Here is a 17,243-nt window from a genome sequence, read left to right as displayed (position 1 = left end):
TTTCATCTACACTGATCATTTTCGTCCTCTTTTTACTGTTAGCGCCGCTTTTTTCTTTTTTAGTAAATGGCTTATCTCTGAAATAGCACCGCATCTTAGTACCATACCCTTTCACAAGAGGCGTTGTTTAATCAAAAGTGGTATTCCCCCGTGTCCTCGTGTCTGATGATTTTATTATATTTTTTATTATTTTGTTGTTGTTGCTGTTCGCCTTTTTCTTGTGCATTTCAGCTACGACCAAAACATTTTTGTATTATTTACATTTTTTTCACAATGTGATTGCAGTTATACTCCACGATGATTTAGTAATTTTTGACTGTGCTTTCTTTACTACATTTATCATTCACTGGCGATTCATACTGAGGTGTTTGCCGCTGCGATGCGCCAATCAGAATGTTCCCTCCCCGCGTACATTCCCTTATAAACTGTGTCTTTTGCCTGTACCCCATCACTCTGACGAAGGCCAGACTCTGGTCGAAACGTTAGAATAAAGTTGTTGTTTTTCTACCATGTGTCAACCGAATTACGTTTATGTTCTACCGGATCCATCCGATCTTAACCCCCTTCTTATATATATATATATATATATATATATATATATATATATATATATATATATATATATAGGTTGCGAAAGCATGAAGTGACTGCTTACAAGAATATATAGCGAAGTATACGCTTCGTTAAAGGAAACATATTTATTCGACTGGACGTTTCGATCGGAAGACCGATCTTCTTCAGGACTCCTGAAGAAGATCGGTCTTCCGATCGAAACGTCGAGTCAAATAAATATGTTTCCTTTACCGAAGCGTATACTTCGCTATATATATATATATATATATATATATATATATATATATATATATATATATATATATATATATATATATATATATATAACAGTTATAGCTACGCAATGACGCAGATTTCCCCAGATTTAAGGTAGATTGAATTGAAGTCTTATGTCTCTCGTAGCGAAAAATAACGGGGACGCTTAAGTCACCGTAAAAGTGTAATGCGATAGCATCGATTTTACGTTTCTGTTCGCAAAAATCAAGAAGTATAGAGTCGGCGCCTCCGTATTCAACTGCAGAAAGGCAGCTCGCTCCAGAGCGTTCTCCGTTTCACAAATAAATAGAGCACTTTTCGCTATTGCCTTTCTCTTCATGCAAATAAAAGGCGCACGACGGCAGCCAAACGCTGACAGCCATCATCACCAATATCATAGAAGAGTTTCTACGAATGCAGTGATTCACATCTGCACAGGCGAAGCACTGAGTGGTTCGCTTATGGGGCCGCTTACGAGCCTCGAATAATGGATAGCGCCATATGAGAGAAGGAAGCCCATTGCACCCGCTTGGCTCCGAGACAGCTTGAAAAATGGACAATTCAAGGTGTCGCACTCACTCGCAATAAAGTTCGGTATACAGCTGTACTACCCTATTTAGCAGACATTACATGGCACTGACCGCTTAAACCGCCAAAGCTGTGACAATGTCACCCAGTGCTTTTTTGTAGTCAACAGGCGACGTTGGCTAATCAGCTCCTTCATATAGACTACGTGACCCCGCCGTACCAACTCTCTTACGGAGCATAGGAATGTCCTGTCTAAAGGCCACATGCGCCAGACGAACCCAGATCACGTGCATATGAAAGGACATGTCCAGTAGAACCCGCTTACTGCCCACCTGACTAGTGCTCGCACCACGCAGCCAGCGATTCAACGCCGGAAGCTTTAGGTTGCAACGTGCGCCGTTGATCGTGCAGAAAATCTCGCATTTTTGTGCTACTGTGTGCTACTCTGTTTGCAGCCCCATTTCGGAGCCGCATGCGACCAGCAGTTGATCTGTAATCTGTGCGCGAATATCGAGAGCCTGCCTCGCCAAAACACTTCCCAGCTACAGCTAGCTAACGCTCCTCCGCTTCGCCTCGACTCTGCAAGACGAGACGACGGGTGACTCTGGCGCGGCTTGATGAACATGCGCGCTGACAACAGCCCCGCCCCGAAGCCCGCCGCTATTCTGGGCAGCTCCCAAGGCAGTTTCTTGCCTGAGCATTCTTTAAAGCGGGAGCAGTCGACCCTAAAACGCGATGTGCCAAGACCATGACGGGAAACCGTATAACAATGCCGGTTTTGCACTGCGGCTCGTGGTCCTTTGTTAACCGGGGCGAAACACGCTCTTTTGTTTACTTCCCGCTCGATGCAGCAGCGCTCGGAGCAACACAGGCGCACACGCACACAAAAAAGAAAAAAACTTGGAAGATATCAGTTCGCGAACGCTGCCAGTCCTTAACGCTGCGGGGGCCTTGGACTCCGGTGACACTGACGAAGATAAACTAGTTGCATGGGGCGATGTTCCTTGAAAATGCCGGTAAACATCGCTTAAGGTGTTTAGTTGTGCGCGCCAAGTGGCTAAGCTAATCTGTGCTCGCTATGCAGCTTTTTTATTGAGAGAAGTGTACAATACCTTTTTGTATTCCACGAATAAAGCTTCAGTTAGTTTTGCGCGATAGTATGAGCACTCTGTAAAACTGCGCGCAAGTCGAAGAAAACCTCAATTGGGTAAATCCGGGGCTGCGGGAGAAGATGTTGAAACTGCCGCTTTAGTGTTTCAAAGCGAGCAATCATTTTTCCTCCCGCTGTTACGCTTATCTGACGTAAAGCTCAGTTACAGCCTTTGTGAAAAATATGCAGCCACACGGGTTCGCTTCTACACCAAGCAGTGCGAAGCTTCTTTTGCATCGCCAGTGTTCCAAATGGGGAGCCCCTGTCCCCACCGCTTCGGCTCTTTGTGCTTCCAGAGGTGCTAGACCATAGAAGGACATAGAAAGATCACGGGAGGCGAGCACGCAGTTTAAAAAGAGAGACTATATGTGCCCTCCATAATCTTAGAGGGCTTAGAGCATCTAGATAGATTTAAAGATATCTTCTATAGCCGCTATGGTTTGCTCCGCTGCCTTTGCACGTATACCTTTTCCTTCTTGATAATGAGAGAATGCAATGCTTATGGCGCGGCTTCCTTTTCAGCTCAGTGCCCGCGGCTTTTCGCATATTTGTCGGCTCTCACGCGCTATGTTACATGGCTATGTTTGCAGTAGGAGTCGGAGTTGCATAACTGCCGTTGGGAAATTGAGCTTCAAGAATACATACAGGCTATTACGTATGCCGTCAACATGAAATTTGAGCGCAGCTGTTCACGGCTGTCACGTGGCATGTTACGCCGCTAGCCACCTTCCCTCGCCGAATATTTTAACTAAGCAGTAGCCTAAATTTGCCGGTTTCGTTCGTATTAATGCGGCATGGTGCTTCCCTGCCTGTGCCTTTCACTGCGCCTTGCTAGAAACACCCTAGATAAGCGTTCATAGATTTCATTTCGGCTTTTGATAAACTATAACCTGTTATGGCGCCGCCTTCTTCTTTGAATAAATTCAAGTGTGTGTAACTCATCCGGAGTTAAAGTTCGTGTGTGGGGCAGGGTGCATATTTATTTATTTATTTATTCTTTTATTTATTTATTTATTTATTTATTTATTTATTTATTTATTTATTTATTTATTTCAGTACCCTCAGGGCCCCAGAGCATTACAGAAGGGAGTGGGGTACAATAGACAAAATGAGAAAAGAACAGCAGTCACTAGTAACACAAAATGTGAACAAAAATAGGGCTTGCACAAATGAGTAGGTTACAGCAATTACAATCAAACAAATTGACAGTCATTAACACGAAATTATGATCAAAGAATAAGTGTAAAGCATACCAGGCAATAAAACACAAGGAGCTAGTTGTTGAGAATGGCAAGAAAACACTGGTGCACATATTCTGTCACATATTCTGTCACATATTCTGCACATATATGAGCGTTCAGGGCCAACGAAATTAGTTCGCAGTCGCCGTCTGTCCTCTTTGTATATATGCACCTCTCCTTGTCTATGTGTTCTTCACGCTACAGTTCCATTGTATTTGAAAGGCGCCGCTGAAGTGTGTCTATGGTACGTTCTACACGACGTGATATCTTCCTTGATCTACCTCTTGGATGGGTGCAGCACAATGGCAATTTTCCTTTGATTGTAACCTATTCGTATACTTGCGCCGAGATACAATTCGTGGCCATCGCGAGGGCGTGGCGATGCTCCAGAACCAGTAACAAAGGACGAACGGTATAAAAATGGAATGCAATCACTGCATTCTCCTTTCCTTGGAGCGGCTATTTAAATTGGCGGTGCGCGGTGAGATATAGTACTTGCGAGCGAGACCCGGCACATCTGCATAACTGTTGCATGTCTGGTTCCTTAGGGAGCAGCTCTGGCCAGGTAGTGCTGTTCTCACAGGCTTTGGAAAAAGTTGCAGTGCATTCCCATACGCGCGTCAGGAGGAAGGGTTAAAGCACACTACTCCGTGTAGTGTCCGTGCACAACTTCCGCGTTTCTCTTGGGGAAGGTATACACATTCTCCATCAAGGAAAGTGGACACGTCTATTATACGCAACAAGCAAGCGGCCAGAGGCAGGAATCAGTGCGGTCTCGCTCTGCTGGATAATAAGCACACCGGGGCATCTGAATCGGCGAGCTCGCGAGATTGAAGCCACGACTGCCCAGGAAGTAGGCTGTGTTTCGCGACGTTCTCTCCGTTGTGCAATGGAGGCTATCTCGACTAGGTGCAGGCTTCCTCCGGTGCCTGTACAGTGGAGCGCTTGCAGGCTGCAGATCTTGAGATTCGCCGGCGACGCCAGTTCCGAGCGCGCTGCGGCTCTCTGTCGCAAAGCTGACGCAACCACGCGCGAATCCTTTCAGCCCCAGAGAAACGCCCGAGGTCGGTTAAGGGTGCCTGATCAGCGGAAACATTGCTGTGACCCCCGCATACCGAAACGTTGGCAAACACCAACACAAGCGTCTTCAGGAGCACATGAAGTGCGTATATTTACTTAGGATCCCGGGCCCCGTCGGACAGACTTATCCGCCTTGAGCCCTGGGCTGCGGGATTCTTGTAAACCCGAAAAACAAAATTACAATTACTGTTCCAAAGCTTTCTTGTCATCGGATGTTAACGTCACGAGAAGGCGAACTTGGACGGCTGCCGCTCATAAGCTTGTCATTGACCTCACGATGCTGCCACAAAAGTGCGAGCATGCTGGAACGTGGCCCTGCCAAGCACATATTTAGCAACTCCGGCATCGACGTGGCTGATCGCCGGTTTCACTTTTGTACACATGTAGGGTATCCCCGTCAATATGAGCCAAGAGTTTTAAATTGACTCTGGACATAAAGCCGAAGCAGTATTGTTGGTGGCAGTTAAAATTAATCGAGAAAAGTGTTTAAGTCCCGATACTTTATTTATTGCTAGGCTTGGATGAAAAGCATTAAAATAGTTGGAACTATCCGTAAACTTTGGGTTAAGAAGCTGTACATTATCAAAAGAAACGACAAATGACAATTTTTATATCCATGGCGTTAACGCGGTATTGAATTCCCCGCAATGAACAAAGCGCGCAAGATTCGCAAGTTTCACAGCGGCAGCACGTACTTTGAACAGCTCGCCCATGACAGCGATTTCCTGTTGATCTTCGATGCAACGACACTAAGTGCGCGCAGCCGTAGTCGCAATAGGCGCGCGCGTGCGGCAGGTACCTTCTCATTTCCAGGGTTTCGCTTGCCTCCTTCGGAAGGTGTAACAACCGTTCAGAATAACAATGTGTGGTTTTCAGAGACTGCGTTATCAGAAACTGTAGCGCTCTGCACCGCTTTAAAAGGTAATTAATTGTTTTAACTAACTAGAGTCCCAACATGAAGTAGAAGCTAAGCCAGTTTCCTCCAGGCCACTGCCAGGAATGATGTCGCAGTTCTATTCCTGCGATCTTTGCCAGTTTTATTAATTTTTTTCAGACCTGGCTCACGTTAGCTGTTCAGTTCTGAACGCGACTAGCAATGAGATCATAACCTTAAAAGCAAGTAGCCCGCCTTTTTCCAGCTGGACATTAACCTTAGTCATTCTTTCGCTGGCCCATAATCATCTCTGATGAATTCCTCCGCCGGAGAAGCGAGAAAGTTTTGAGGCTTTATTACGTTCCTCATCTAGGTCGTCCTTTCGAAGCCGTTAGAGGCGACTTAATGGAAGGCTGTTCTACTTTATTACCCTAGGTCATCGCCGGTGCTTCGTAATCTCATTCTCTGCTTCCTTTGACGGGTAATAGGGTTTTCTTGCTCTCAATAACATAATTTAGGTTTAAAAGATTATGTGCTCGCAAACATGAGAGTCGATAAAAGCAGCTCGCCACCCTTTTAGAAGATACTTTCTAAAACTGTTTTTCGCACCGAGAGCAATAATTGCTCCCTGACTATAAGACAGCTTGTTATTTCAGTAGTGAATGTTTTCCTTTCCCGTAAAAACACTCACCATGCTCACATATGCGCGCGCTGAGAGTGTTTACATTTTCATAGATTACTTTCCTCCGAAGTCAAATATTGCGCCATGTTATTTTCGCCGCCGAGTGCACTGTGGTATCATTTTTTTCGAAGGGGCACCTTGGCTGTGTATAGTTGAAATTACTGACATATTCATTGTTCTTACACTCTAAGATGTGGACCTTTTTCAGATAGTCTGCCGGCTACTGTACTCCTTCTAGCAGCGTTTGATGCCTCCCAAATTGGTGGAGGAGTTAAACGCTTTCTTCGGCAAAGAGTATAACCGCCAGTGAACTCTCTACGGCCAAAAGGACTTGAACGACGCTTATTTTCTTCACTTGTGTAAAGCAGCGGAGCTTTATGGCCGCCTGTGACCTGGATATCACGCACAACAGTTCCGTCGCGGATTCCCTGAACGTAAATAACTAGATCTCCCTTTGAGTAGCCGAAAAAGAAGTGATATACCTGAGAAAATGTCCAAAATAGGTACCGCTCAGAGAAGGCATGCACTTGTGCAGGTGAGTATGAGAAGAGATTGTCTTTTAACTGTTACAATTTGTGCGAAATAATTATACTGTATTGCTAAGGGAAAACAGTTTGTGCCTTTCGGGGGTGCCAGTCACATTTTAGTGCATCTCTTTGAAAACAGAGACCTTCCGAAGAAAACCCTTCGCAGAAACGAGTGACGATTCGGTTCAAAGAAAACGCCTGTGCCTAATCTCCGTAAACCTTGGCGAATCGCCGCGGAGCAACCGTCCTAATACGTCATATTGCAGTGCTGCTATGGTGCAAATGCTCAATGTGATCGCAAGTGAAGCTACACAGGAATGCAAATAAATTATGCAACAGGATGGCAATTATCTCCGTTCACGAAGGGCGAGCCTTCAACGTGCCGTGTGCGATGAAATTCGCTTCGGAGCGAAACTTTCTGCCGTATGCAGCTGTTGCCTGGACTGCTTCATTGTTTACTGAGCTGTGCAATGTCTAATGAGACAGCGATCTGTGAAATAGCGGCCAGTTTATCAACTGAAGTTCTCAAAAGGTGCATAGGAGCAGCCGCGAAAGAACGTTTTTGCACTAGATTGTATGTACACTCGCTTGACACTCCTTAAACACTCGTGTCAACAAACCTTCACATAAGGCTGCCGATATAAAGATACAGGGAAAAAAGTCTTAGTAAGAACCTGAGTCATCTGCCTTCTGGAGGGACCATACAGGTAATCTAATGAAAAGCACATAGTGAAAAAAAGATGGTTTCAGCAACTGCCTTAAAGAATCGCCATAGCGTCCCGTCACGAGTCCGTCCACTCGGTGCGAATAGGTAAGGCAAATGAGCACTAAGACGCCTAATAAGCACAGCAGCTAAAAGACAGTGGTTTTCCGATTTGAAAAAGAAAACGCGGAACAAATTGATGCACAAAATGATGAACAAGGCCTACTCCGCCAGAGTCTAAAAAAAAAGAAACAAGGTGTCACGACGCATGGACTCCCATTTAAAGCGCCGCACAAGCGTTGCGAATGTTCCATGCATTACCTGTACCTCCTTCCTCGCTCAATGCAGCACTTGCAAGACGTAGGCAAGCTTTGCAACCATAATGTAGCAGACTTGTACTCGAGCAAACACCGAGAATTCCCGACCAATCCGAGCTTGTGTTGTCGTTTCACAGACAACATTCGTGAATCCTATAAGGCTCCGCTGTTGCGAACCTGGTGCACAGGAACCCTTACTTACTGAAAGGCGTCACAGTCCCAGTTTATGCCACCAATATGACTTATCCTTGTACCGAAATGACCCAACGGAAATTCTTTGTATGCTTCTATATTACGAGCCCGCCCGAATACCTCGCAAAACCGCTCAATTGAATATAATGCCTCAAGCGCACCCTTTTTCTCAGAACGAAAAGGCATGGCTTCATCAGAATAGTGCATAAAACCTCAATTTCACATTCAGCCAGGGTTAAACCTCGGATAGCTACGCTGTTTAATACTGAGGCAAAGGGCTTCAAGACACAGGTCAAACTATAAAGGCGACAAAGAAGATCTTTGGCGAACCAATGATTTAAGTGGTATAAGTTTGTTTAGCTCTTGGTTAACAATTAGCCTTGTATAGGACTCCTGATAGCACAACCTAGTACCCCTGAGCGAAACCTCAGCTATATTGCATGCTACATTTGCATGCCACAGCTATATTTGCATGCAACGTCATTCTGAGGGAGGGCCACTTGACCAGCCTCATGAGATGCTGTTTCCGATACCGCATATGCAACATGGAAATGGGTTTGGATACTGTGGCCTCTGATACTACAGACCTGATGCGGACCAGCAGATGAAAACTAGCTGCAGAATACCACAAAGAACAATAGCAAAACATGTGCAGTCTACATTACAGAGAGAAACTATACAATATTCCTTTTAACAGATTTCAACTGATTAGTATCTGTGTTTTTTGAAATTAATATACTATGCCTTGAAAAGAAAGAGGGAGGCAAAAATCAACAACATAAAATGATTAGAAAACTACTATATCTTAATGCATGTTTGTGCCTCCTAGAGTCTTTTTTTTTTCATGGTGGTGAAGTCTGAGGGTACGGCGGGCGTCTGTTAGCAGCCCGGTAATTTTAGGCATGATTATGTTCGTGTTTCAACTTTCTCAGCAGCTCTCTCATGCAATGGAGCAAAAATATCCGGTTGTATTTAAGACGTAGCGCTCCTTGCTCACGTCGGAAAGTTCAGCGGTTCGACCCCCCGCTCCCGTGCAGCTTTTTCCTTTTTTTTTTCAAAACTTCGTAATAGAAGGAGTTCATCCACTCCTGCGGTGGGTGTGCCCTGTACTCTGGCTAAGCGGCAATCCTGGATAAAGAAGTGCAATATGGACAAGCCTACACTCCATCGAACGGCGTTCCCAGCACTCCTTTACTTCTAAGAGTGTAGGACAGTACTAAGACCTCCAGATCGGTGCGGAAAAGAGACGTAGAGCTTGATGGTACTCTAATGTAGCATATACTGAAATTAGGGTTTTTAGGGAATTTTTCTTTAACTACGAAGTTTCTGAGGAAGCTGTATAGCTTTCCTTTGTAGCCGTATGGCTGCGCTCAGGTGGACGTCAATGAGTAATTACTCCCTTATTACAAATCCACTCCACCTTGGGGGATTCCCCTAGACATTTGGTCAACACTGTTCCCACTTCGAGTTATTGATAAATTCCCTCTCTCCCTACCATAAGCTTGCTTTCCCGGTTAGCTCAATTGGTAGAGCGACTGCTCCGGTGAAGCGATGGTCCCGGGATCGAACCCCAGACCAGGACGAATTTTCCTTTAACTACGAAGTTTCTGAGAAAGCTGTATAGCTTTCCTTTGTAGCCGTATGGCTGCGCTCGGGTGGACGTCAATGAGTAATTACTCCCTTATTTGAAACTAAGAAGGCGAGACATCGCTCCAATGCACCACCGATTTGCTAATGACATGCCTGACGAGTGTAACTATTCACAGTTGAGATAAAATGAGCCAGCATGGCTTCGTATATTTTGCTACAGGTGCGTTTGCTTAGGGATTTCAGATTTCCCGCAGTAATTAGAGCGGTCCGTCCGCCGGTACGTTTGTCAGAACGGCTGGGAACCAAAGGTAAAAAAATTAGCACGCACAGCTCCTTATCTGCCAAATGACGAAAGTACTGATGAAGACACGAAGCGACCGCAACCAATAGACACTGTCATCTTTTTTTCTAATTATGTCCCGTTTTACAAAGGCCTAATGGGTGCAGCTCATAGTGAACGCGCGCATACCTGGGCGCTGCAGTATTTTGGACTTGGCTGCAATGAAACACGTATTATGGGGAAAACGAAGCGACTAACTTGGCGCGGCTCGAGTTCTCGGAGTACGCCAATAAAGCAGCGTACCTTTGTCCTGGTGGTGTTGTTGAACAGCTGCACCTGGTCGTGGAGAGTGTAGTAGCGTGGCCTGTTGGGTATGGGCGGCCGCAGCTCGACAGTGCAGTAGCGGCCCGTGAAGCGAGGCTCCTCCTGCGGGGAGTCCCTGGCCTCGATGGCCACGCACTGGTCGTACGAGCCGAAGGCCGTCAGCGTCCCCGTCAGGATGCCGCCAGCAGGCTTGCCCGCCGCGTCCAGGACTGTACCGGCACCCCCGTGGATAGAAAGAGACAAAAAAAAAAAGGACGGACCTGCTTAGAAACAGCACCAATCCAAAGAATGGTCATTTATGACGTCATTAAAAAATAACACATGCACTGTTAGACGGAAGCAGGTTTAAGTTGAAACGAGAGACTACATCCGACATAAGTTGGTAGCTAGATGAGCACCTCTCTAGGCAATCAAGCGCGACAGGGACGACAAAAATAAAAGGCAAAAATAGAAATAATCTTCTCTTTCAATTGTTTCACGTTTGTTATCCTATCGTAGTGTCTTACAATCGCTCTCTGCAAGCGGAAGTCATCCTTACCATAGTTAGACTGTCATTGATAAGAATGGTTCCATAAAGGTTTTTGTTGTGCTTTGTGTTGTTCCTTTTTCATTCGTTGGCGATAATGCACGTACCGACATTTGCCTGAATGAACTCAGTAGTGACCTGCGGGAAGTAATTGCAACGCTGAATCGCGCTCTTAAGCTGCGGCATGAACTGCGACGTCATAAAGGATGAAGGTCAACGGTAAAGATGAAGGCCACAGCTCATATCTCTGTCTGTGCAAGCGCTACTGCTCTTGCTAAAGTACTGTCTTTTCGCATGCTGAGTGTAGGACAGCCGTTTTAAAACCTCACAGCAGCACAATGATACACTATAAACATCAATATGACTAAATGGGAGTAAACAGGAAATAATCTGTCCTCTTACTCAATCCCTATTAAGAAAGAGAGTGCGCCAAAGAAGAGCTTACTGACTTTTTACTCCTTTCTGTTTCGAGTGTATGAAAAAAGTGTTGAGACGGAGTAGTGCTTATCACAGGAGATGTAACGGTGTTTTCGTGCTCGTAGATAGCGTGGCACAGTAATATTTGCGTAACGTTCCTTTTACTATCCCCGGACGGTTGGGCTCGACCTTGGAGAGAGATTAAATAAAAGTGAAACGCTGCTGTTTCCTTTCTTAACACAAAAACTCTTTGATTCGGTACTTCTAGAAGACAAAAAAAACATCGGCTTTGAGGATAGGGATTGTCTCAATTATTCGTGACTTCTGTCAGTGTCCCAACGAGTAATCGCTCTCAGAAAATTTATCGCTAGAGCTATAAACGCTGTCTGCGGAATACCAGTACTCGCTAATAGTTTATCTCAGAGACAGCAAGTTACATGTTCCTGGCATTGAAACACGCAGTGCAGCCAAAGAGAGAAAGGCACTTGCAGCGGGGGGACCGCGGAAAGCGAATGCCTTTCAGGTGAACGGGATACACAACCTAAACAGAAAATATTCGCAAACAACTCTGCGGTGGCGCAGCAGATTTGCCAACCGTTAAGCACGAAATTTTGACGAGCTCGAGAGTAGGTCCACACAACTAAACAGTCCACTGCAGAATTCAGATGGGAAGTAGTTGCGCGAGTTTCTTCTGTGCTGTGCTCGGATTTGCACCGCAGAAAGAGGGTTCAGGTTTCTCCTTCCAGGAGGCTTTCCACATACTATAACCCTACTGAGACGCACAGGCGTTCTCTCAGAGCAAAGCGAAGAACTGGAAGTATTGCATTGGGAGGTAATACTGTAGTAAAAAAGCGAGTTCAACATTTAATTCGCTGGCAAATACTGCGAATAATAATGCTGCATGGTCGCATAGTGAAAGCTGGATAAGGAATATCGTGTGAACGCTCGGGTGAAGGAATTGCCCCACATCGAGCGCATATCAGAGTCAGCACAAGTGCACTGTGGCCGCCAGAAAACTTCCCTCTTGAAGGCAGTTGCCGTTTTTTAGAACTACTCTCCAGTCCCTCAGTATTCCATAACTGTTCTAAATATGTTTCTCCAAACTTGCTTTATTTAAACTTCTTTTTTTTTTCATGACACACTTTCACCTATTTTTTTTTCTTTTTTTCCCCGCATCTTTAAGTATCGAATCAAAATCAAATGGAAATGCTTTCGAGCTAAGTATAGGAGAGAGTTCAGTCTTAATGAGACAGGGACGTTGTGTGACGCATTTCGGAGGCTCATAGTTGCGAGTATTGGTATTTAATCCCAGGGCAATGGTAAAATAATATGGCTGACATCGCGGTGCGCCTCTGCAAAAATATGCTTGAGTAAAACGAACTTTTTGGGTAAGTTCGTTGCTTAGCTTAGACATAACTGCCGCGCGAACAAAACAACCACATAGGGAAAGAACACACTCAACACACTGACAAACGCCTTTGTTTTTTTCACGCTGCTGTTATGCCTGAGCTCTCCATAAAAGGACAATAAGAAGAGTCCTTACGAGTGCATGTAGTATGTCTATACAGGGTGTGTCACCTAAGACTTTACATAGCATAGCCAGCGGTGTAGTACATCAGAATACAGCTAAGACGTGCTATCCGGCTGGTTAACAAATATTTCATGGTTAAATTTTTGACTGTTACTCTTAGGCTTCTTAATTACTGACAAGCTTGTAGCCCACCCTAAGTAATACCCATACCAACTTTTAGAATTTCCAAAATGTGATTACGCTATTCTCTGTGGCCCTACAAATTTTTGGCGATTTCGGCGAGTTACTTGCACTGAAGGAGTTGGTTTGCTTGCAAGCTTCTCGAAAGCGCATGTATTCTGGTACGATGTAGCCGATGTGTGTGTGTGTTTCGGACGGAGAGCCTGTCCTTTTTCTTGAAAAAGGACAGGTCTGTCCGAAACATCGACTCCCAATAAATGTTTACTTAAATGGAGCGTTTCTGACTTTCGCATATATATATATATATATATATATATATATATATATATATGTTGCGAGAGCATGAAGTACTTGACTGCTTGCAGGAGTATATAGCGAAGTATACGCTTCGTTAAATGAAACATATTTATTCGACTGGACGTTTCGATCGGAAGACCGATTTTCTTCAGGAGTGATTTTACTTTGTTAATGCATCCCCTTTTATAAGGGTGGGCACAGAACAGGTAAGTGAGAAACATATATATATTCTATCGGTTCGCGAAGACAAGTTGGTGCCGACAAGTTCCATTTGACATGTGTCCACATGACGAAATACGGACAGATAATATTACCGGCTTTTTTTAAACACCTTTTCTTCATCTCACGAGGAAACGTCAGAACTGTCATCATAAATTGCCGAGTGACCTAAGGCCAACTTCATGCCCTATAGCATACCTTGAGGAAACTCGCTTAGCGAGTATTAGTACCGTCGCTAGCATGAATACGGTATACCGTGGTTTAACGGCACTGGCGTCTGGGGCATTGAAAATTTGCTGGCGTAGTACGTCGGAGCACGAACTTGACACTAAAATGCTCGCCCGCAGACTCAGCATACACGCCTAATTTCCCAAGGTCACGCCTCAGTGCCCTTCGATGCCAGAAGCGTGCTCCGTTCACATGTGACGCCTACCGTGCATGTGCGGACCTCTAAACGTAGGGATGCCGACAAGCGGCCGAATCCACGTGTGTGTTATTCGCGCCTTCCACTGCTAATTTGTAATACACTGTCAACGCGAATCTCGCCAAGCACGGCCTCAGGAAGAGGGGATCATAATTCCAGGCTCCGCCTTCTCCGCTTCATGCAGCAATGCTGTTGCTGGATTCCACGGCTTCACGCCTGATTATTTTTAGATGCACGGAAAGCCTGCAGTGAGGTGCATAATATAAGGACGCGATTATTAACTTGCGATTCAGGGAAGTGGAAGAGGAAGAAGGGGGGCGAGAACAGAAAATTCCTGGTATGCTCAGTTATAATTAGCTACACTAATACAAAGTCTTATAGGTATTAATAACGCTGGATAATATTATTAATCTTAATATTATTATTTCCTTTATTCAAATTTATGCGTGGCTCTATATGATGCACTTGCCTTTTGGATTAAATCTGCCATACAACGCCGCCGAAAACAACAAGAAAAGTACCCATTTTCCACATCATGCAACAAACACTGCCGCTTCTTCAGACTACAACGCATATAGTATGATACGTACTCACCTTATCTCGACCTATTTCAGCCGTCACTGTATTTTTACGGTGCAGGACGTGCTTCTGATTTAGCTGCCTACGTTGGCTGCAGAGCCTCCGTACCTACTGATCTGATGATGATGATGATGATGTCCTCAAGCTTAATGGCACATACCCACGGCAGGGGATTGGCCACGGTGCATAGCGGAAACAAACGCACTCATCTACAAGGAATGGAGTATTTTGATAATTTTTGGACGAATAGCTAGAATTTGCACAAAACAAAAAATACGGAAAATAAAAGTAGTGAATTCACATTCTAGCAGAGGAATCTACCAGATGCAGTTATATAATCGCGAATATAATCGCTCACTGGTTTCAGGGCATATCCCCTTGCTCTCGCCCCGAAGGATAAGAGAATCGGAATAGATAGAGGAAGCCCGAGTCGAGCGAGGGGGATCTCCAAGTAAATTCTACGGAGAGCAGCGAACCGCCGGCAGGAGAGGAAAAAATGTTCTATGGACTCAATTTCGCCACAAGACTCACAAAGGTTGGTTATAGAAAACCCCAATCGGCATAAATAAAGATTTAGCTGCGGTATGCTGCAGCGCAAAAGGGTCATGGAAACCGCACATTGCCTTCAACTGCACATCCGCACACTTCAAGGAAATGCCAGGTGTTGAAAATCCGCTGCAGCGAGGAGAGGCTCATGGCTCAAGGAGTGGAGACGCTGGAATCGCTGAAAGCGTGCTAGAGTCAAGTAGACAGTATTTGGGACGAAAGGGACAATAGGTCCATCAAGGGCAGACTTTGCTAAAAATCAGCCCTCACATTAGAAACAATGCCACAGTGCCTGGAGACCCAGTGAAAGCGTACTTCTGTGGTATGTGGAGGAATAAAAAATTGAAGGGAACGGCTCATAGGAGTATCACCCGAGGTTTCGAGCGCTGTCAAAACGGAAAGGTTGTCTGAGATGTAATAACCCGAGTAATGCTGCAGGGAATCCTTATTAAGGCCAACTCAGTGGCCAGAAACTCAGCGACAAAAATAGGGGTGATGAAGTTTCTTGTAACCTTGTTCTCTTCCTGTATTGTTTGATGTAAATTTTTGTTCTCTGCTGCTGTACCTGTTTTTGTCTGCCCTGGGATATAGTACGACTCATTTTCTTTGTCACTCCTCTGCTTTCTCTCTTTTTCTACATCTCTACTATTCTTTTGTATCAGTTTCCTTGTGATAAGCGATTTAATGCTCCCATTCGTCTGCTGAAACTTCCATCCTGTCATCCTGCAAGCTTTAATCTGTACTGTAATGTATCTATATGCATTGTATTCGCACACTATATTTATTCATTTTTCGCCTCCAAAACTGCGCCAGTATAAATGCTCTCGCTGTTCGTTGGTGCCATAAAGAATATTTGATTTTTGATTGATAGAAAATACCACAGAAGTTAACTGGTTTTTATTTATTTATTTATTTATTTATTTATTTATTTATTTATTTATTTATTTATTTATTTATTTATTTATTTATTTATTTATTTATTTATTTATTTATTTTTACACAGCATATTGTTACAAATAACGCTAGGTCATTTTTTGTTCCTGCGAAGCATTTACTATTTATCTGTTCATTTTCCTCGTAGTCATTGCTCTCTGCTATTACCTTGCAGTAAGAATGGCAGTATTGTAACTAAATAAATAAACAAGATCAGGTTATGCCCCATCTATCTAGGCTCACACCCTTTCTTTATTTTCTTGAGATCATTGTTTCACACTTTCCCGCCAGTGCTTTCAATTTTTCGTCGGTAATCAGCAAACCTACTACATGGTGCGTGTTTTTCAGCCAATGAAAATAAAAATACGTAAGGACAAACGATCAAGCTGTGTTGTGTAGCATCACTGATAATACTTCGGCCTCGTCGGGTGGTGGCCTTCGGATTGCACGAAAGGGTGCCGGCATCAAAGATAACGGAGCCCTACGTGGCCTTGTTACTATTGTGTTCATTTCAACGAGGCTGTTCTTGCCGGGCCGTTACGTCGAATTCATTAGCGCTTCGGCGGGGACGCGTCGGCGACTCCATTGTGTGTAATCTACGTGTATAGGGCCAAACAGCAGGAGGTACCTTCTGACACTAGTGAACTTCTGAGCAAGCCACGGTGGGCTTGTAGCAGAGGGCGCCCGCATGCATTTGTAACGCCTTTGACTGCTTCATTATTTAAAGCAGCAAACAGGAAACAATACCAAGGGTGAGGCTGAGAGCTAAATAAAAAGGAATTTTGTAATTAGCAAGAAGATTGTCACGGCTTGATACATTTTCTGGCGGGCGGGAAAACAAAAGTGAACTTAGGCATGATAGTATAACCATTTTTTTTTGCTAATTAATTTTTTCGCTCCTCACCAAAAGTTCAACCTAGCCCACCCGTGCGGTGGGCGATAAGAATGGAATAGAGCACGTGGGAGGTGCGGGGTTCGATTCCCGGTGGAAGAGGGTCGCCACCGATTTCCAGTTGATACAAGCTTTCCACTTACCTGGTGCTCGGTTTCTCAGGGGTGAAATGCCTGAAAAACGGGTCTTAGACCAGACCTTGCGTCGTCGAAAAAACCTTCTGCCATGACGCCCTTTGGCGACAAATTCACGAATCATGAAATCTGCATTATGACGGCCATGGTGTTCATTTGTACGTTACACTGTAAGATTTCATACGCGCGACTGCACTGTATTCGTCATTTCTTTTTCCTTATTGATTTCGCTTTGACAGTAAATTTGAC

General features: G+C 44.6%; 1 protein-coding gene across 1 annotated transcript in view; it reads right to left on the bottom strand.

Moving 5' to 3' along the window:
• The window catches only part of LOC149354083 (nose resistant to fluoxetine protein 6-like), a 267,897-nt gene that overhangs the window by 120,399 nt on the left and 130,255 nt on the right, over nt 1–17,243 (bottom strand). Inside the window, exon 2 of the mRNA XM_089577449.1 lies at nt 10,296–10,525. Coding sequence (XP_089433575.1) covers nt 10,296–10,525 — 230 coding nt within the window. The remainder of the gene's footprint in view (nt 1–10,295; nt 10,526–17,243) is intronic.

This window comes from Amblyomma mixtum, chromosome 3 (genome assembly GCF_055824585.1).
Source record: "Amblyomma mixtum isolate Tamu chromosome 3, ASM5582458v1, whole genome shotgun sequence".
Classification (NCBI taxonomy): domain Eukaryota; kingdom Metazoa; phylum Arthropoda; class Arachnida; order Ixodida; family Ixodidae; genus Amblyomma; species Amblyomma mixtum.
Note: the sequence above shows the minus strand (reverse complement) of the source record. Positions and strands in the feature narration are given on the sequence as shown.